Source organism: Delphinapterus leucas, chromosome 19, assembly GCF_059928025.1.
Source record: "Delphinapterus leucas isolate spDelLeu-1000000601 "Yukka" chromosome 19, BTC_Dleu_Yukka2, whole genome shotgun sequence".
Lineage (NCBI taxonomy): Eukaryota > Metazoa > Chordata > Mammalia > Artiodactyla > Monodontidae > Delphinapterus > Delphinapterus leucas.
In genome coordinates, this window is record NC_143147.1 from 8,607,528 (window position 1) to 8,628,278 (window position 20,751).

General features: G+C 48.7%; 1 protein-coding gene across 1 annotated transcript in view; it reads left to right on the plus strand.

Moving 5' to 3' along the window:
* SPECC1 (sperm antigen with calponin homology and coiled-coil domains 1) overlaps positions 1-19,515 on the plus strand; it is a 206,620-nt gene extending 187,105 nt beyond the window's left edge. Inside the window, exons 13-15 of the mRNA XM_089900267.1 lie at positions 1,405-1,521; positions 10,736-10,795; positions 16,402-19,515. Coding sequence (XP_089756393.1) covers positions 1,405-1,521; positions 10,736-10,795; positions 16,402-16,491 — 267 coding nt within the window. The 3' untranslated portion in view covers positions 16,492-19,515. The remainder of the gene's footprint in view (positions 1-1,404; positions 1,522-10,735; positions 10,796-16,401) is intronic.
* Positions 19,516-20,751: the final 1,236 nt, after the last annotated feature.

Genomic DNA, 20,751 nt, shown 5'->3' on the forward strand with positions numbered 1-20,751 from the left:
GCTGCATGCGTGGCGGCAACACTACCTCCTCCACCGAAAGCACCCAGGACAGGCCTGCGCTCGGGGCCCCCTGGGGTGTGCCCTCCTGCAGGCGCTTCCACGGCCTCTCCCAGGCTGTTTCAACACATTCAGGCAGCCGCTGTGTAGATCAGCCTAAGTGGTGAGGGGTCGGTGGGCTTGGGAACCTGGCATTTCATTCAGGATGAGCCTGTGAACTTGGGAAGAAAACCCGCCCTGTTAGGATGAGCTCGGTCAGGGAGAAAGAGGCAGATGGATGTGAGGGTCTAAGAGGTGGAGGTAGCCTGGAGCTACCAGGGGTCCTGCCTGGGAACCGTCATCTCCGTGGGCTGCCTGTCAAGTTGGATGTTGGCTTCCTTATCACTGTTTGCCAGGCAGCTCCTGGGGCCCCCGCCTGTCCTGAAGGAGGAGCTCCTTTCTCCCCCCCTGAGATGCCCCCAAGTTGTAGGGAGAAGAGGGTAGTGGCAGGAATAAGCCATGTGGGTTTTTAAGGTCTTCTTGTTTAGTCTTGGTCTCCCTGTTGTTAATTGGGGTCATAGGTAATGATGGTGATGGTGATGATGGTGATGGTGGTGATGGTGATGGTGATGGTGGTGGTGGTGGTGGTGATGATTCTTCGGCCACATAAGGCTGGGAGGTGCTGGGATGTGCAAAGCTGACTAGGTAGGTTAATTTGAGAGTAAGATGTCAGAGCCTTTGACATACCAGAGGGTGGGCAGAAGTTCCCTACTGTTTTGAGATGTAGAGAAGAAACTTATGGTTACCAAGAGGGGAAGGTGGGATGGGGTGAATTGGGAGATTGAGATTGACATATATACACTACTATGTATAAAAGAGATAACCAATGAGAACCTACTGTATAGCACAGGAAACTCTACTCAGTGCTCTCTGGTGACCTAAATGGGAAGGAAATATTTTTTAAAAAATGGATATATGTATATATATAACTGATTCACTTTGCTGCACATTAGAAACTGACACAATATTGTAAAGCAACTATACTCCAATAAAAATTAATAATAAAAAAAAGAAGTCCCCTACTGTTTTGAGCTCCAAAGGCTTTTCTCGTGCCTTTTTTTTTTTTTTTTTGGCCATGCTGCATAGCTTGCAGGATCTTAGCTCCCCATTACCCCTGTGGTGGAAGCATGGAATCTTAACCACTGGACCGTCAGAGAAGTCCCTTGTGCTTTTCTGTGAATGGATTTGGACAACGCCAGGCCACCATTCCTGGCACCAAAATTAAAGGTACTGCCAGCAGATTGGGTAGTGTCTGATCTTGTCTTACTGCAAACCCAGAGGTGGATACGCACATGGATCCTAGCACGGTCCCGTTCATAGTCTGTGACTTGGCACGGTTTGGTGATAAATGCTGCTTTTCCCCCACAGAACATCGATATCACCAATTTCAGCAGCAGCTGGAGTGATGGCTTGGCCTTGTGTGCTCTCCTGCATACCTACCTGCCTGCTCACATCCCGTACCAGGAGCTGACCAGTCAGGAGAAGGTAAGTCCCCCACCCCCACCCCTCCCTGGTCACCCCTGTTACCCTCCAGAACACACAAGGGGAACTCCTCATACTTTCAATACATCCCAACCGGGGTGAGGTTTGTGGACTTGAGGTGGTAATTAGGGTATTGATTCCAGCACAGATAACTACGGAGGACAGGTTTACACTGCAGAACCCCACCCCTGGTAAATGTTCTCAGTTTCCTTTGTTACCTAGAAAGACACAGTGGAGCCCAGTTGACTGTGGCTGCTGAGAAGTTCCTGTCACCCGGTTTTCAAAGAAAACCCTGATGGACTCTCACCTTCATGGTTTCAAGACATTGGCCAGCATTTTCAAAATCTTTCAAAATCCAAAGAACCAGAAAGCACCACTAAAAAGAGTTCCTTGCTCAAATAAGCTTGGGAAGCTGTATATTTGATCACACTTTTGGAGATTCACAGCACTCGTAAAGACTTCAAGAAGTCCTTTGGTAAAGAAACCTGTGTGACTCTGTTTAGCCCAACCTATATCAGAGCCACAGAACCTTTTTAACTTTTAATATAATCACCCGTAACAGGAATCAGCGGACTTCTCCTGTTGGGGGCCAGTGGTAGGCTTTGTGGATCTGTGTTCTCTGTCACAGCTACTCAGCTCTACCACTGTGGCTCCCAAGCGGCCACAGATGTTTGTAAACAAATGGGCATGCTGTGTTCCAATAAAACTTTATTTACAAAAACGAGCTGGGGGCCAGGATTGGCCTGCAGGCTGTGGTTTGCCAAATCCTGACCTAGAACATCCTAAAAATCACATTCCACAGAGTGTACTTTGGGAAACGCTGTCCCAGGCCCTGTGCTCATTCACTCAACAAGCATTTCTTGCCAGGCGTCAGTCACAGTAATAAGGGCAGCAGTGAGCACGTAGACAGGTTCTTTGTCCTCAGGAGGTGGACGTTCAGTAAACAAGTAAGTAAACCTGTAACAAGCAACACTGTAAATAAACAAAATGTGGAAGAACTTGAGAGAAACACGGGGCTTTAGGGTGAACAAGGGGACCTAACTTCCTTCCACCAGGAAGGCTGGGAAGGTCTCCGAGGAGGCGGAATTCCAGCTGAAGAGCTGACGTGAAGGAACCAGTGACACAAAGCGGGGGAGCTTTCCAGAGCCAGGGAGCACAGCCGAGGGGACGCCCGGTGCTTGCAGCCAGGGTTGCAGGGGACAGGGAAGGCGGCCTGCCATGCCGCCTGGCTTCCACAACGGCTGGCAGACGGCACTGGACAGTGACAGACGACGACCCCTGTTCTGAAAAGATCTCTCTGTGAAAAAGTGAACTGTCACGGGGACAAGAATGAAAGAGAGGCTGCAGTTGGGAGGTTGTAGGCATTGTGGTGAGAGCTCACTTCCCTGTTCACCCGTTAGTGGAGGCCAGTGGCCGCATCGTGGGTGGGAAAGCGGAGGAAGATTCGAGATACATCTGAGACGCAGAACCAGCTGGACACGGTGACTAAGTGGCTGTGGGGAGAAGAGAAAGCCGGAGGCGACCCAGGTGTCTGGCTGGCAGGACAGTTTGCTGAGGGGGAAGGAACAGAAATGTTTGAAAGCTCTGGTTTTGACTTTCTCACACTAGCATGTAAATAAAGTCCAAATGGTCCTGGCACTGATGGCGATGATAACTGAACAAAGTGATTTAATTGTTTAGAGTGTGTATCGGTCAGGGTTCTCCAGAGAAACAGAACTACTAGGATTTGGGTGTGTATGTGTGTAAACACACAGATATATATACACACATACAGAGAGAGAGAGAGAGAGGGAGAGAGATGTTTATTTTAAGCAGTTGGCCCATGCAGTTGTGGAGGCTGACAAATCCAGTTTGCAGGGCAGGCTGGCAATCTGGAGACACAAAGTGTTGGTGTTACAGGTGGAGTCTAAACGCCGTCTGCCAGCAGAATTCCCTCTTCTTGGTGGGAGATCAGTCTTTTTTCCATTCAGGCCTTCAACTGATTGGGTGAGGCCCACCCACGTTATGGCGGGTCATTTGCTTTACTCAAAGTCCACCAATTTAAATGTTAATCTCGTCTTAAAAATACTGTCACAGAAATACCTAGAATAATTTTTAGTCAAATATCTAGGTACCAAGGCCTAGCAAAGTCAACACATAAGATTAACCATCACAGAAGTATTAAAGTTTCAGGGCATAGATTAAAATTTATGCTTTGTAATCTGTAAAGCAGGCTGGACAGGATTATTAAACATTTTTTGGGGGGAAATGGTCCATTTTGAATCATGTTACATCTGAGATGTCTGTGAAGTATGCAGGTAGCAATGTCAGAGGCAACTGGATAGCAAACCCAGGGTTCAGAGGGCAGGTCAGAGCTGGAAATAGAGATTTGGGGCCCCAGGAAATGGACCAGCTGTGTCTAATTGAGCTTAAATGATGGAAATGTGATACATCCACGCTGTCCCGTGCAGTAGCCACTCGCCACATGGGCTGCTGATGGGAAGTGTCTCGTGTGACTGGAAAACTGAATTTTTAATTTTAATTACTTTTAATTAAATAGCCACATGTCATGAGTGACATGAACCTGAACAGGGCAGGTATAGGTGGTATTAAAGCCGTGAGCGCGGAGGCCACCTGGGCCCCAGGCACTAAGGAAAGGCCCTCCCGTGTGGCTCCTCTGCTCTCAGCATCTCACTTCTGACACCTCTGTGAACAGCTGTGTGATTCTGTACCACCTGCTGTGTGTCATGCAGTTAACTCAGTTCTGACACTGCCCACTTGCAGACGGCGTCAGGTCCCACAGGTTACGGGCTCAGTCCTCCACAACTGCCCACCCCCTTCAGACACCTGTCACAAGTCCAGGTTGTCACCTGTGTTTCCAACCGACCGGCTGTAGATCAGAGGTTCCCAGGACCCCCTCCTCGGGTTCAGTTAATTTGCTAGAGCAGCTCAGAGAACTCAGGAAAACAGCTGACTTACGAGGTTACTGGTTTGTTACAAAGGATATTAAAGGATACGGATGAGCAGCCAGATGAGGAGATGCATAGAGCGAGGTCCGGGAGGGTCCCGAGCACAGGACCTTCTGTCCCCTGGAGTTTGGGGCGTGCCACCCTCCCACACATCGATGCATTTACCCACCCAGAAGCTTTCTGAACCCTGTCCTTTGGGTTTTTCTGGTGGCTTCATTATTAGAGGCATGATTGATTAAATCATTGTCCTTTGGTGATTGATTCAACCTCCAGCCCCTCTCCCACCCCTGCAGGTCAGGGCGTGGGACAGAAAGTTCCAACCCTCTAATCCCGTGGTTGGTTCCCCTGGCAACCATCCCCATCCTTCAGTCATCCAGGGGTTTAAAAAAAATTGCCTCATTAACATAAACGCTGGTGTTGTTGGAAGGGGTTTGTTATGAGTAACAAAAGACACCTGTTTCGGGCTTCCCTCGTGGTGCAGTGGTTAAGAATCCACCTGCCAATGCAGGGGACATGGGTTCGAGCCCTGGTCCGGGAAGATCCCACATGCCGCGGAGCAACTAAGCCCGTGCTCCACAACTACTGAGCCTGCGCTCTAGAGCCCATGAGCCACAACTGCTGAGCCCGCGAGCCACCGCTACTGAAGTCCGCGTGCCTAGAGCCCGTGCTTCGCAACAAGAGAAGCCACCGCAATGAGAAGCCCGCGCACCGCAACGAAGAGGAGCCCCCGCGCGCCGCTACTAGATAAAGGCCGCGTGCAGCAACGAAGACCCAATGCAGCCAAAAAACAAAAGACACCTGTTTCACCTTTATTGCTCCGAAGCTGTTTCTGGAACCGAGGACAGAAACCAAATATTGTAACAAAATATGCCCCCGTGGCTCCTACATAGAAAATTGCAAAGGTTTTAGGAGCTCTGTGCCAGGAACCAGGACAGAGCAAAGGTGCATTTCTTATTATAAATCACAGCTTCACAGAGGCACAGGGAGAAGACCAAGGAACAAGCTTTGAGGACTCCACACCTGTCAGGACAGAGGAGGGTGTCGCCGCGGAAGGACCAGAAGGTACTGCCACGGAGGAGACCAGCGGGGGCACGTGGAGTGCTGGGGTCCACGCAGCCCGGGCACTGCTGACAAAAAAATTAATCAGCTGATCTAACAAAGAGATAGAAATTTTTCTTGGAGCCAAGTGGAGGATTATAACCCGGGAACAGCTTCTGAGAAAGTTCCAAGAACTGTTCCACCCTTTAGAGGTCAAAGCACAGTTACATAGGATTTTGAGACAGAGAGCTGTGCATTAAATGGTTAACATGATCCAGGTCTGCTGCGGGTCATGGGGCATCACGGCCCCTGGCAAGACTAAGAAGGAAGGTTGTCTCCTAGGGAGTGTCTCGCTGGTGCCGGGAGAATGGTGCTCCTTGCGGTTGAGCAGGCATTCCTGCCGATGGGGAGGTCTGGTCGATGCCTAATGCAGATACATCCTCAGAGTGTGACGTTTTTGCCTGCAGTCGTGGGCCCTCCAGTCAGTACGGACGTGTTGGAAAATAATGGGCCTAAAAGTGTTTGTTTTCACACTTGGGATCGTGATTGCTTCCCGATGACGGAAACCGCAGCGTCTCCCTGGACGCCGATGATTCCCGCAATGTGCGGCTGGCTGCCTGGATCTGGAAACCTGCAGAACAGCCAGGCATCACGGCTCAGTCACTCTCTTGTCCTTGTGGTCCAGGGGCCCGTGGTTCCTACACGTGGGGTTGCCTTCCTTCTCCCCAGTCCAGAACACTGTCACTGGGGAGCACGCCGTCGGACCATGGAAGGCTTCAGGTCTGTGAGGAGATGAAGGACTCAGCTCCAGGTGGCCAGAGTTTTCATTTTAAGATCATGTGGTGGGACTTCCCTGGCGGTCCAGCAGTTAAGATTACTCACTTCCACTTCAGCGGATGTGGATTCAATCCCTGGTCAGGGAACTAAGATCCCACGTGTCACACAGTGTGGCCAAAAAAAAAAAAAAAAAAAAAGATCATATGGCTTCACAGCCTCCCCAAAGGACCAGCCAGCCTCCTGCTTCCTAAATGCCCCCATGTAGAGGCGCTCTGGGTGGAGGGACAGTTTAGCCACTGCCCTTGAGGAGCTTTGCCTTCAGGATGGGGAGAGAAACTCATATCTATCAGAGTTACTGATGACGGTTCTCAGAAACAGTGTGTCAACACAGGCAAGTCAAATCATTACAGTTTAAAACTGAGCATGTGTGTGAGACTCAGCCTGGGAGTATCTTGCTGGTGGAGAGAGAGGGATTCAGGCAGGGAAGCCTTCCTAGAAGGGGCCTATTCGAAGTTGGGCTTCAAAGGGGACGAGCTAATTTGAATGAAAAGTATGCCCTTGACCTCATCAGGGCGCGTGGAGTCCAGCCCTCACCCGGAGCCCGGATCTGGGGAGCTGTCAGTGCTGGGTGCTTCTCGGGTTTTTTGCTGAGCAACATACATCAAAAAGGGCACCAAGAGAGGCCGGTAATATCTGTAAAAACCCATTAAAATCAGAATCTAAAAATTGTACGGTCTAGCTCTCGACAGTCCAGAACGTTCAGAAGTCATGAAGCTGTTCCTCCTTCCTCAGTGGAAGTGTGACATTGGTATTAGGTAGGGAATTTCTGATAACATTAATAAGGATGTCTCCTGAGACGTTAAACAGATTTACAAGCACGGGATGTGAGTTACAGTCAGTGGAAAGTTTGGTGTTTTTTCAGGAAAAAGCGTATTCCTCTGTCCTCCTGTTGAAACTCCCGCTGAGGTCCTCAGATTCAGGTGATAGGATGGACCGTCTTTATGTTGGTGTCTGAAACGAAGTACTGATGTGAGGGGGAAATTCTGGGCTGGGGCTCCTCAGTCCCGTCAGTTTCAGGCGAGATCCCCACTGCAGGGCCAGCTGTCAGCAGAGTCCCCATGGCTGGGGGCTTCCACTGTCCAGGGGCTGGAAGGTCCTGGCCCGGCACACTCTCTGCGTCTGTCTCCCCTCTGGCCTCCCCACAGTGGCCGTGACGGTGTTCTAATGAGAGAATTAGGATCAAGATGCTTCATCACTAATGTCCTGCTGCCACCAAAACCAATAAAAGCCATTTTCATGCACCGGAAACCACCTCTCCCTATAATGGTCCATGTCATACCATATGCAATTTCAGAGTGTTTTCCGACAATTTTTCGACTATTTCTTCTTTGTTCAATTTCTGCTTAGAAAACACCAGCAGTTTCATTAGAATCAGGATAAAGGGTCTTGGGGGGCGGGGGGGGGAATTCTGTATAAAACCTGAGGTTTAGAAATGCCTTTTCCTTAGACCTTACTGGTAATCAAAGAATACAAGTTAAAACAAAATATTATTTTTAGCCTGTCACATTTGGCAGAGACTTTTGAAAATCGTAGCATTCTGTGCAAGTAAAGGTGGGAGAAAATGGGCCCTTAAACACTGTTGCTGGAACTGAAAACTGTGTTAATATTTACAAAGCTGTTTGGCATTGTATACCAAAACCCGTAAAAAAATGTTTGTATCTTAATGTCTGGAGTAATGGTAGCCTAAAAACCATTGGCTTACAGACTCCTTTCCTCCCCCAGAATGAACCCAAAGGACTTTAAGATAAGGACAAAGGCCTCATTAGCACCAGAGTAGGAGCTTCCTGCTGCTGGCTGGGGCTAAAGTAAAGGAAGCCAGGGGCCACTGGACAGCTCCCCTCTCAGCAGGACGGAGAGCAGTGTTAAAGTTTCCGCTCAGTCCATCCCCATTAATTACCTTTAATATGGAGGAAGGGGGCCGGCGGCTTGGGCAAGACGACCACAGGTCAACGGCTTTCCAAGGCCCCGACCACAGACCAGAAGAAAAGTTTTTTGCCGTGTTCTAGTGTTTCCCGTGACCTGGTACCTAGTACAGAGAGTTTGCCTCAGTATCCAGCGGACCCCTTAATCTTCAGGCACCAGATGTGCCGGAAAGGACGGAAAGGGGAAGTGGGGAAATGTATAAAATTCTGTAGAAAATCTAAATGCATAAAATTACAAAATTCTGCTGAGCAACAGAAAATGTGAATACATAGGGAAACATTCGTCTCTCAATTATACTTACTTTACCAATTTAATTAAAGTTTCATATAATCTGAATGACTTCAAATGAATTATGGGAGGAGGCGTGACCAAATGATTCTTAAATTCATCCAGATGAAGAAGCATCAGAGAGCAGCCAGAAAGGGTCTCAAAACAGGAGCAACAAACGAGGGCTAAGTGACGTGGAGCCTCTAAAGTTCTAGGGGAAATGATTTTCAACCTAGAGTTCTGTATCCAGCCAGATTATTAACCAAGTGAGATGGCAGAAAAGAGAAAATTTCGTATATGAATGCATCCAGAAAATGTATCTCTCCCACAGCCTTTCTTTAAGAGGGAAACTAAGAATGTGCTCTAGTAGAATGTGGTTCTCAAGGGAATTCCCTGGCGGTCCAGTGGTTAGGACTCTGAGCTTTCACTGCGGAGGGTGTGGGTTCCATCCCTGCTCGGAAAACTAATATCCCGCAAGCTGCAGGGCGCAGCCATAGATAGATAGATAGATAGATTAAAAAAATTTTAAAAAAGAACAGAGGTATTATCCAAAAACTGACATGAGGTTTGTGGACAAAAAGTGTCGCCTGCCATATCAGTAAACAAAGGACGTTGCGGCCATCAAGCCCTCAGCCACTGCCCCCGCCCCGACCATGTAACCTGCGAGGATCCAGGATGGAGGAAAAAAGCAGGATACGGGCCCTAGATAGTTAAGGTGCATTTCAGAGAAACGATTTCAGTGAGCCCAGACTCTTGCATATTCCCATGCATAGAAAAGTGCTAAACTCATTAGCTTGAGAAGTTTGTTTTGTTCTTTAATTAGCAGAAATCTTTTGATATTCAACTACCTGGTTTGTTTTTGCAAAACTCCTATGTATTCTGGCTTCTCCCTGACCTATTCGGAACAATCCCTTCAGAGCTATCTGAGAGCCTGTCTCCCGGACAGGTTCTGGAGGACTCCAGGGCTGAAGGGTTTCATAGAATAATGATACGATTAAGAGCTTGGGGGTCTAATAAAGGGGGGCAATGAGAGAACAGAACATATTAGAACAGAAAGTCAGTTTGGTACAAAGAGAATATCATGGATTGTAATCCATAGCCAGAAAGATAAGAAACCAGAAGATGAGAGGAGGCACCGTTCTTCTCCCAGCAAGAAAAATCCCAACAAGCAGAACTGAAAACAAACGGACTTGAGGACAGTCAAAGTCCAGGTCTGCAGCACACTGAAACGTGGTGTGGATTTGAGCCGTTGGTCGAGTTACAAAGAAGAAAATCATTTGGAAGAAATGTTTTGAGGGGCACAGCATCATGACTGTGGAACTGGGGAGAGGAATCCGATCTCAGCTGCTGTGTAAACACCGCTTACTGTGTTCAGCCTTCAGAGTCGTTCTGTTAAGAGGGTGCTGAACACTTAAGTGTGGTTGAAGAAAAGGAAGCAAATTCTATCAGCTTTTAACAGTTTAAAACTTGACAAGGTGGATGAAAGGCAAGGGGACGTCTTCCTTATCATCCAAAGTGGAGTCGGGAACTGCTGTCTGCAATTGATGGGACGAGAAATGGAGGTTTAAGGAAAATGGTCCAAGTCACAGACATAACTAACACAGGCACAAACGTGAGCTACGTGAGTATAATGCAGGGAAGAGAAAGGCACCTAAGTCCTCATTTATCTTGGGAAGAAGTTAGAAGGCAATGCCTCTGTTTCGGAAATCAAGCAACGGTGTTGTGAGCAGTTACAGGGATATGGAGGAGATCATCACCGGAATTAAAGAGAGAAACAAAAAGGTCTTCTCCCGAGGACCAGGATTGAGGGAACAACAGTTTTTCATATGACTATGTTTAACGATGTGCACATATTCCTTTGATAATTTTTTTGGTATAACACCATGATTAAACAACTTGATACCCAACATAATGTGTATGTCATAAATCTTGACAAAGCAAAAAAATAAATAAATAACCGAATTAACAAAAATGTATCTTTGATGGTCACGAATCAATCAATAATGTCATTTTTAGTGACAACGGTAATCTGTTAATCTTTTTTTCCCCGTAAACTAAGATCATTGGTTGCATATTTGACTTCAAAACTTAAGTGTTTTATAAACAGTAGGTAATCTTTATAGGAATGTCAGTTGGTGTTTTTTCCTAGCAAAATCTATATATTTTTAGTTGATAATTTCATTGTCTTTGTCTTTTTAACCTAGAAAAGAAATCTCTTGTTGGCATTTGAAGCAGCTGAAAGTGTAGGCATCAAACCCAGCCTGGTAAGTATCCTCCTTCGTGTCCTTGTGATACTTTGTTCTAATCATATGAGGAAGAACTTTATACTATCTACTAAATAATTTTTACACAACAGTGAAATCCATCTGCTGAAGATATGTTACTCATGATTCCTAATGAAAATTATCCAGTTGGTCTGACCACATGTGATTTAGAGTGTTTTCAGTGAAGATTTCACTGTGGATAAATTTCAGTTCTAGACTGAAATATCATTAAAACCCTCTTGTTCAAGGCACCTAGAAATCTGAATAAAATGTAATTTTAAAAATATTAGGGCTTCCCTGGTGGCGCAGTGGTTGAGAGTCCACCTGCCGATGCAGGGGACACAGGTTCGTGCCCCGGTCCAGGAAGATGCCACATGCTGCGAAGCGGCTGGGCCCGTGAGCCATGGCGGCTGAGCCTGCGCGTCCAGAGCCTGTGCTCCGCAACGGGAGAGGCCACAACAGTGAGAGGCCCGCGTACTGCAAAAAAAAAAAAAAAAAAAAAAAAGTAAATGTAAATATTTCTCCAAAACTTAGAAAGAAGTAGAACTTTAACCTTTATTAAAGAAGTGAAATTCATTGTTTTAAATATAGTCACACACACACAAACAAAAAAATCCCAGTAAGCCCAAATTCCACTGAACCTTTAAGAAACAGGTGTCCCTGTTGTGTAAATACAAGTCTAGAGAATCTAAAAAGGAGTGAGGGGACTTAATGTCTGGCCAAGACGGCATAGCAGAAACCTGATTTATCTTCTGAAACACTAAACAGCTAACAAGTGACCACAGATAATTTACATAAGGAATCAAAGACACCATGAGAACTTGTTAGAAGATGATATTATACACAGAATACGGTTTTCTTTGTGGTGTTACAGTTAATATTTGCCTTTTAAATTTAACATTTTTTCCTCTTTTTCATCTCACGTACTACTGTAGTGAAAGCTGGGGAGCAAATGAGATCATCTTGTTGAACTAACGGTCAGAGCCAGCAGTTTCATTTGTAGAGATGTCTCTGAGGAACTCCTGACAAACATCATGATGAATCTCAGAACCATTTAGGAATGTTTGTGAGCAGTTTAACCCGTTTATGCCATCAAGAAAATAGAAGCTTCCTACATTATTAAATTTGCTTTACAGTATCGTGAGATGGATTGAAAAATAACATATTTAATTACACATGACATTTTAAAAATACACCCAATCAGAACTGACAGCAGTAATAATCCCAAGTCCTTGGTCAAATTCTGTTATTAGGTTAGTCAGGAAAAAAAATTCCCTTGTATGTTTATATTCTAGCAAATATAGGTTTCTGGGTTTACCATTGTTAGCAAGGATGAGATTTTTTACAAGTGAAAACCCTACAGTGTTCCCCAAATTTTAGAATGCATTCCTTCCCAGCCACGGTGTAATATAGAAGTTTAACACCCCACATCACAGGTGGAACAACTCCTCACAGGAAGAATAGGAGAGAGAATATGTGTGATACTGTTGCCACTGCCGTAAAAGCAGCCAGCATGTGTGCCCTCCGAGGGTTGATGTGTTCATACCTGCTGAGGTGGGCACGCCCGCACTAGGTCATATGGTCTGTGAGGGTGTGGCTTGCTGGGTGAGCCAGTGTGTCCACCAGAACGGTCACTTCCTCACACAGCCTAAGGTCCTCAGGTCACCTGGGAAGGGAGGTCATTACAACTCAGGATTTTACGGGGATATCAGAATGATTCCTTAGGCATAACTGGACCTGATCTGTAGCATAAACTTTATAGAGGCTACTTAGACAATTAATTCACTTACTATGAGCATGTTTACTCTGTGCCAGGCATTTTCCATGTGTTGACTCATTGGCCCTACATCTGCGACGTAGATGCTCCTTGTGGGTGGGACACTGAGACAGTGCGGTACCATGAAAGGGCACATGGCCAGTGAGTAGCAAAGACAAGGGTCAAGGAGGCCAGCTGTCTCTAGAGCCCACGTCTCACCCCTCCGTGACCCTGCCTCTGGGCAGCCATGCCCACCTGGGCTCTGAAAGCACAATTTATTCATAGTCTGTGGAGCACATGCGTGTTATATTCTACTTTCTCTGATTATAGAGCTTATCTCCATCCGCACCAAGACCCCTGAGGACAAGAAGCCCTATCGTTTTTCTTTTTATCAATTATTTTTATTGTGGTAGAATACGCATAACATGCCCCAAGTGTCTGCCCCTTGACCAGCACCACTCTGCCTTGATCAGTAGAGCTTTAGAAATTGTGACATCAAGTCTCCCAACTTTATTCTTCTCTTCAGAATTGTTTTGGCTATTCCGGTACCTTTGCCTTTGTAAATTTTAGAATCAGTTTGTCGCTATCTACCCCCAAAAACAGCTTGCTGGGATTTTGATTGGGGTTGCATTGTATCTGTAGATCAGATGGGAGGAATTGCCATTTTAACAATACTCCATCTCCAAGCTATGAACCTAGAACATCTCTCCATTTATTTAGAGCTTCTTGATTTCTTTCATCAGTATGTTGTAATTTTCTGCATGTGGTGTTTTATAGTTTTCTGCATATAGATTTTTTTGGGTGCCATTTTAAATGGTTGGGTTTTTTTTTTCTTTTTTTTTCATATGCCATTGTTCATTGCTGGCATGTAGGAAAGTTGTTGATTTTGTGTCCTGAGACTTGGCTAAACTTGCATATTAGTTCCAAGAGGTTTTTCTGGTAGACTCTTTGGAGTTTTCTGCATAGACAGTCATGTCATCTGCAAATAAAGACAGTTTAGTTCTTTCTAATCTGTATGCCTTTTGTTTCTCTTTCTTGCCTTAGTGCACTGGCTAGAACTTCCAGTACAGTGCTGACTAGGAGAGGTGAGAGAAGACATCCTCACCTTGTTCTTTTTTGCTGATCTTAGCGGGGAAGTGCTCAGTTTCTCACTATTAAGTATGATGTCAGCCCTTGGGTTTTGTATATGTTCTTTATTAGGTAAAGGAAATACCCTTCTATTTCTGGTATTTTGAGAACCTTTATTTTGAATAGTTATTGAATTTTGTATAATGCTTTTTCTGCATCTATTGATATGACCATATGGTTTTTCTTATTAGTCTGTTAGTATAAATAACATTGATTGATTTATGGATGTTGAAGCAGCCTTGCTTTCCGGAGATGAACCCCACTTGATCATGATTCAGTTGATAATATTTATTAAGGATTATTGTGTCTATGTTCAAGTGAGAAGTTGGTAGTTTTTTTTTTGTAATGTCTTTGTCTGGTTTTGGTATTAGTATTGGCGCTGGTTTCACAGAATGAGTGAGGAGGTGTTCCCTTCTCTTCTGTTTCCTGGAAGAGATTGTGTAGAATTGGTATTATTTCTTCCTGAACTGTTTGGAAGAATTAACCAGATTTTTATTGATGCGGCGTACCCTCTCTTCTCCTGAAGAGTGCTAAATGATTTCTTCAAACACGTTCAGATGTCACGTTAACCATGTACCAAAATATTTTAAAATTTAATTATTGTTAGGTTCAGGCCTATCGGATACTGTGAGTAAAACAGTGAATATTGATCAGACTTCCGAAATCGTCTCTAAGCAGGAAGACGCGTCCTTGCCCCCCTTGGAGGGAGGTTTGCCGTCCCTCCAGCATCTCTGGAAAACACTTTGTTTTCCTTTTCAGATTGTTCTAGGTACATCTGTGTGGAATGTTCCACGCATTTCTTTTCCACCCCTTTCCCATGACCAATGCTGTGCTGATTTCTTCACATAACCAGGGAGCAAAATCAGTAAAATATATTCAGATGTTGAAACAGAAGCTAAACGGCTGGTTCCAGGCCTCAGCCAGTTCTGACCCCGCCCAGGAGCAGATGTGGTAAGTTCAGCCTGCTTTTCCACTGCATCTCTGCTTCTGGCTTTACGCCAGGACCTTCCCTAGTGCTCTCCTGTGACCACAAAAGAATCCACGTTCAGCCCCAAAGTGAATTATTAGATACGTTCAGCACCATGAATTTCAGGAAGGCCTTGGCCAAGCAACAGACGGAGTGCCGTCCTGCCTGCCGCCACTCCCGGCCTCGGCCTCTGCCTGCTCATTGCCAACAAAGTGAGGGGGAAACAACAATAAAACATGGAATGGTGACCCTTAATTCTGGTAAAACAGCTTTCAATCAGTTCAGGACTTTTGTGGCACGAATCCAACAGAAGGAAGCAGTACCGCACAGAGGAGATGCTCGTTGCAAAGTCTGTGTGGTGAAGAAGGGACCACAGTCACATGCCATGCACTGAGAGGACAGGGGATAGTCATTCCCCTGGACAGTGCACATCTGCTAAAATGACACAGCACAGGTGTGCGGGAAATTGTGTATGAAAAGTGTCAAAGCACGGGGCACACAGTGACAGAGCGTGTGGGACACAGGTGTGCGTTCAGAGGTAGCTTGGAGAGGTGGGAATCCTTTTACAATAATGGAATCGCGGTGACTCTTTTCAAAACTTTTGTTATATTGAAGTCTAGTTGATTTACAATGTGTGAATTTCTGCTGTACAGCAAAGTGACTCAGTTATATACATATATATTCTTTTTCATAGTCTTTTCCACTATGGTTTATCACAGGATATTGAACATAGTTCCCTGTGCTCTACAGTAGGACCTTATATCCATTCTATATGTAATAGTTTGCATCTGCTGATCCCAACCCCCTCCTCCTTGGCAACCACAAGTCTGTTCTCTGTCTGTGAGTCCATTTCTATTTTCTATATAGATTCATTTGTGTCATATTTTAGATGTTGGGGGTAGGAGTTTATTAATTTTTATTTATTTTTGCTGTGTTGGGTCTTTGTTTCTGTGTGAGGGCTTTCTCTAGTTGTGGCAAGCGGGGGCCACTCTTCATCGCGGTGCGCGGGCCTCTCACTATCGCGGCCTCTCTTCTTGCGGAGCACAGGCTCCAGGTGCGCAGGCTCAGTAGTTGTGGCTCACGGGCCTAGTTGCTCCGCGGCATGTGGGATCCTCCCAGACCAGGGCTCGAACCCGTGTCCCCTGCATTAACAGGCAGATTCTCAACCACTGCACCACCAGGGAAGCTCTGTGTCATATTTTAGGTTCCACATGTAAGTGATACCATATGGTATTTGTCTTTCTCTGTCTGACTCACTTCACGTAGTATGGTAATCTCTGGCTGCATCCATGTTGCTCCCAGTGGCATTATTTCATTCTTGTTTTATGGCCGAGTAGTCTTCCGTCGTATATATGTACCGCATCTTCTTTGTCCGTTCCTCTGTTGATGGACATTTAGGTTGTGTCCATGTCTTGGCTGTTGTGAATAGTGTTGCAGTGAACATTGGGGTGCATGGGTCTTTCCGAATTATGGTTTTGTCCAGACATATGCCCAGGAGTGGGATTGCTGGATCATAGGGCAATTCTTATTTTTAGTTCAAAACTTCTTTTAATGTTCATTGTCATGTTGTTAAAAGATGGGAGAGGCGGGAGGTCAAGTCTCATGTTTCCTAAAAGGGACAGCATCTCTTGAACAAACGGGAAGGAAAAGCTTTTCTTTTCACTAAGCACCTTTAGCACCGGCTGGGTGTTGCCTGTACCTGCCGGCTGCATGGGAAGGCCTGTGGCCCCCTATGACCTCTGCCCTCTCCCGCAGGAGCTCAGTGAGATGCTGCACACAGACCGGCCCGACTGGCAGAGCGTGATGCAATACGTGGCCCAGATCTACAAGTACTTCGAGACGTAAGTCTGGAGTCAGTGCTTGCTGCTCGTCCCTGCTCCGTCCACCGCCCAGCTTGCCCAGGGCCAGCACACACACAAGAAACAGCCAGGTCCACCATGCCCACCTTGAACGCCGACGCACATGGCCCGTAAGTGGAGGGGGGACACGCTCTCTTGGGCCCCCTTCTCCGCGGGAGCCCAGCGGTGTGTTCACTGGAGCTGCCCTGAATCTCACGACAAACAGCACTTCCAAACCCCACCGTCTCTACTACAGATGCTGGCTTCTGCCTCTGTAACAACTCGCCACTTGACACCTCCCAGACCCCTCCAAAAGAGAAATGCCCAACAAAACACAAAAAGAGAAAGTTTGCTCTCAAGCAGCCCTGAAACACACGAGCGCCCTGCGTCCTGGGGAAAAGACTGGCGTCCTCAGTAAGGACTTCACCACCTTTAGGTCTCCTGTCCCTTATTTGATTCTTTGGGTGGAAGATCAAACTTGAGATGTAAAGGAGCCCCTGGGTAGTTTGCTAGGTGTCCCTGGGAGGGACAGGAGGATGTGTGTCTGGGACGCAGTCACACCAGGACCCCGTGCTCAGCAGCGGCAGACGGGAAGCCTCCGTGACTGTCACCTGCTCCGAGTGTCCTGCACGTATTCACGCCCCATCCACACCCACACGTTTGCCCCGCACGGAACCTGACAAAGTCGCTCAGACAGAAGGCACTGGCCTGTGCTGGCCGGGGTCCTCGTGCTTTTGCACAAACAGCTGGAGGACGTGTACTTCTTGGGATGCTGGGCAGACGGCGATGTAAACAGTATTTCAACTCTGGCTCTGGTTTTAGCCCTTCCCCAGGCCGCCTGCATTTGCACGGCAAAGGACGCCCTGGGGGCAGGCAGAGCCGGCTGGGGTACAGCTGAAGGAGGCAACTCAGTTTCCCTAGAGCCTGCAGTGACCCTAAGCGGCAGCAGAGCCCTCTCCAGAGCCGCCCTCCGCCTGGGAGGTGCAGGTGCAGGTAATCACCCGGGCAAATAAAGGAACATTACGTAGCAAGCGAGGTTCCCCCTGGCCCAGGGGGTCCCACAGCTGCTGCTTACATCAGCGCCCGTCGGCCAGGGTCCTTCCCACGGCCCCAGAGCCCAGGGCAGCTGGCGCGGTACTCCCTGCAGGCTGGTAGGAGCCCTTGTTCGTAGCCGGGGCCCCATCGGTCCCTGTCCTGGGGGCGGCTGAGCTCGGCCCTCCCTCCCGTCCGCCTTGGAGGAGGCATCCGGGTCCCACACGGCGCCCGTCCCTCCACCTCAGGCTGCCGAGGCTGCTGGCTGGGGTCCTTCTGCAGGGGGCTCGTTGAAAACACACACTCCTCACCTGCCCCAGCGTGGAGTCAGAGTACTGGGAAGGGGACCAGGGTTGCGTTCTGTATATTTTCAAAGTCCCCGAGAAGCACTGAAAGGAGAGAGTCTGGTGACGGTGGCCGTGATGATTTGTCTTCACGTGGAAGCTGGAGGCACCACCCGGACAGGTGTAGCTCTCGCCTTCCTGAGGGGCGGTCCGCTGAAAGATACTCCCGGTGTCTCCTCGTCCCCCGACCCTGCCTTGCTTGCTTCCCCAGGAGTGGGGTTGGGACGCTGCTGGCTGTGTGCAGCCTGGGGTCACCGCGAGGCTCCGTGTGGGAGGGGCCTGGGCGCTGCGGTGTCCTGTCTTCAGTGATCACTGAGGGGGTTCGGAATCGGCACGGAGCCTCTGCGGTGGAGGTGTTGCTGTTTCCCCTCCCCCCGTGCTGGGGCTGCTGCCGCCTTTAGGCTAAAAAGAGGAGAGGAGGCCATGTGCAATTTGTTTTTATAACGCAAAGAGGTTGCCTGACTGCTTTGCAGCAAGAGCACCCTTAGGGCACAGGGCACCTGTGTCCTGCCCGCAGGGACAAGGGTGGCGTTGGGGCAGGTCTGGCCCTGCGGGGCCCGGGGGTGCCGGCTCAGGCCTTTCAGCACTGCAGGGTCGGGGCGGGGTGCAGGGGGGCCGTCGCGTAGGTCAGGTTTTAACTGGGGAGCTCGGAGCACAAGGTGAGTGTGGAACACTTGAGAACACACGGTGTTTACTGTCAGCAAACCGCATCCTCCCCAGTTTTCTGTCCTGAGGTTTTCAGAGGTCACAGTATCCGTGTTACTTCCCAGCTTCCTTCAGCCAGTACTTTGTCACTTAAAATTATTTGGTGGTTCTACAGATCCTTTTTCCAAAAAATGTATTATTTTTATACACAAGATAGATGCAGAATGCAAGACCCCCCAAGAGTGGAGGGGTTCTGTTTGTTGTATTTTTAAAGACATGAAGAGAAGTCCGTGGTTCTTTGCGTTGAGTCGTCTCGCAGCTGATGGTGGCCCCACGGGCCCTGCCCCAGGGCTCGGTGTCTGGGCAACCAGGCAAATTCACCCACCTCCCATTCTGTCCCTCCTCACTTCAGAAACGACGACGGTCTTTGGTTTTCCTTCTTCACCCAGCTGTTGTTTTATAGCTTTTGTTGATTCCACCCAGAGGATCCTGAGCGGCTCACACCTGGCGTCACGGTCCCCAGACCCACAGGCTGCTTTCCCAGTCGCCCCCCACGTCCCCGCTGAGGGGACAGGCACCGCGCTGCCTGGGGACAGAGGTCTCGGTCGTCAGATACAAGCCCCTTTGCCAAATCCAGCCCTAGTTCTTCCCAGCCCAGAGCTCGAGGGCCATTTGAAAGGAGCTGACCAGTGACGTGCAGCAAAGGACAGGACCCAGCAACCTTTTTATAAAGGATTTTTAATATCGCGTGTGCCTGGCATCACTGCGGGTTTCACTTCTCCGACCCAGGTTAGAGTTGGGCTAAACCTGTGGTGTCCCGAATAGCTCAGTAACTTCGACTGCATGAGTGGAATGCAGCAGTGCGTTTGTGGCCTCATTTCTGCCAAGAGCACAGACCGTGCCCAGCGCTGTCAGGACGCAATAGAGGCGTGTGTAACTGTGAACGTGGACGCGTGCGATGTATGGCTCTGTAATATTTCTAATAAATATATTTTGTTTCTGTCTGACTATGAATTTGTCCCAGTGACATTTATTGTTACTGTTTTCTCAAAATGCCAGGCTTCCATTCAGTCTGTTTCCAAACTGGCATCTTCGCGTCCCTGTTCCTCACTGGGCCGTGGTCCCCACTGCAACTGCCGGGGGTCACCAGAAAGGACTGGGTCCTGACGCCCCTTGGCCCCCTCCCCTGCACGGCCCCTTGCTGTGACTGCGGTTCCCCGGGGGCCCCGCCCTCCAGGGCCTCACGGGGTGCTGCAGAGCTGCTTGGACGTGCCCACTGGGGGTGGGGGGCAGGAGAGGTTATACCGAGATCGCGGAGGCAGAGTGAACACGAACTTTAACAGACCGGGGATGCTGGTGTGTGCTGACACCAGGACGCTGAGCGAGCGATTCGTCAGGTGACGTGTTGTCTTCGGGCACCACTCGGAGGCCATCCTTCATGGTGCCTTTGGGGACCAGCCCTGCCCACAGGAGAGGACAGAGGAGAAGCCTCTCCACCTCCCCTCCTCCCACGGAGGCCCCACGCGCTGGCCTTTCCCTCCTGGGGGACTCCGTCTTCCCAGGACAGCACAGCCTGGGATGAGGGTGTGACAGGCCCGGGGCCAGGACGGTGGCCGCCAGCCACTTCCTCTGCTGGGCCGTCAGTTGCCGCGTGATGCTGCACCCAGAAGATACCAGGCTCCCCATGTGATGACCCAAAGCCGTGTCAGCGGCTCAGCCCGCGTACGTGCGTGCGCGCCCACACACACGGACGCGTGGACATTTGGTGGATGGCCAGTGCCTCAGCCGTTGCCAGTCATCCCTCCGTGGCTTGGGGTCCAGCGGGGAGGTTCCCGGTCTGTGGGCCTGGGCCCCTCTCTGGACGAAGCACAGCTCGCGTGTGCTGAGTCTGCTCCCGGTGGGGCTGACCCACAGCCCATGCTCCTGGTGGTGTCTCGTGACTCAGCCTGGGTGGCTCTGAGCTGCCCGAAGGGTCTGTGGCCGTGGGGTCTTGGCCAGCGGCCAAGCACCACCACCTTCCTGCCGCAGGGCACTCAGCTCCCCAGGGCAGAGCCGCGTCTTCATTTGTTCAGATGACGAGATCCGATGTATTACAGGGCCAGGGATATTTTCAACCAGTCTGAGCTTGCAGTCCTGTAAGCCAGGGTGTTAGACCTTATCTCCTAGACCAGCTCATGCCCCTCAGGGTCTCAAGACAAGTTTGAAGCTGTGCACTATGACTTTTTTAGGGATCTTTTTTTTGAGGG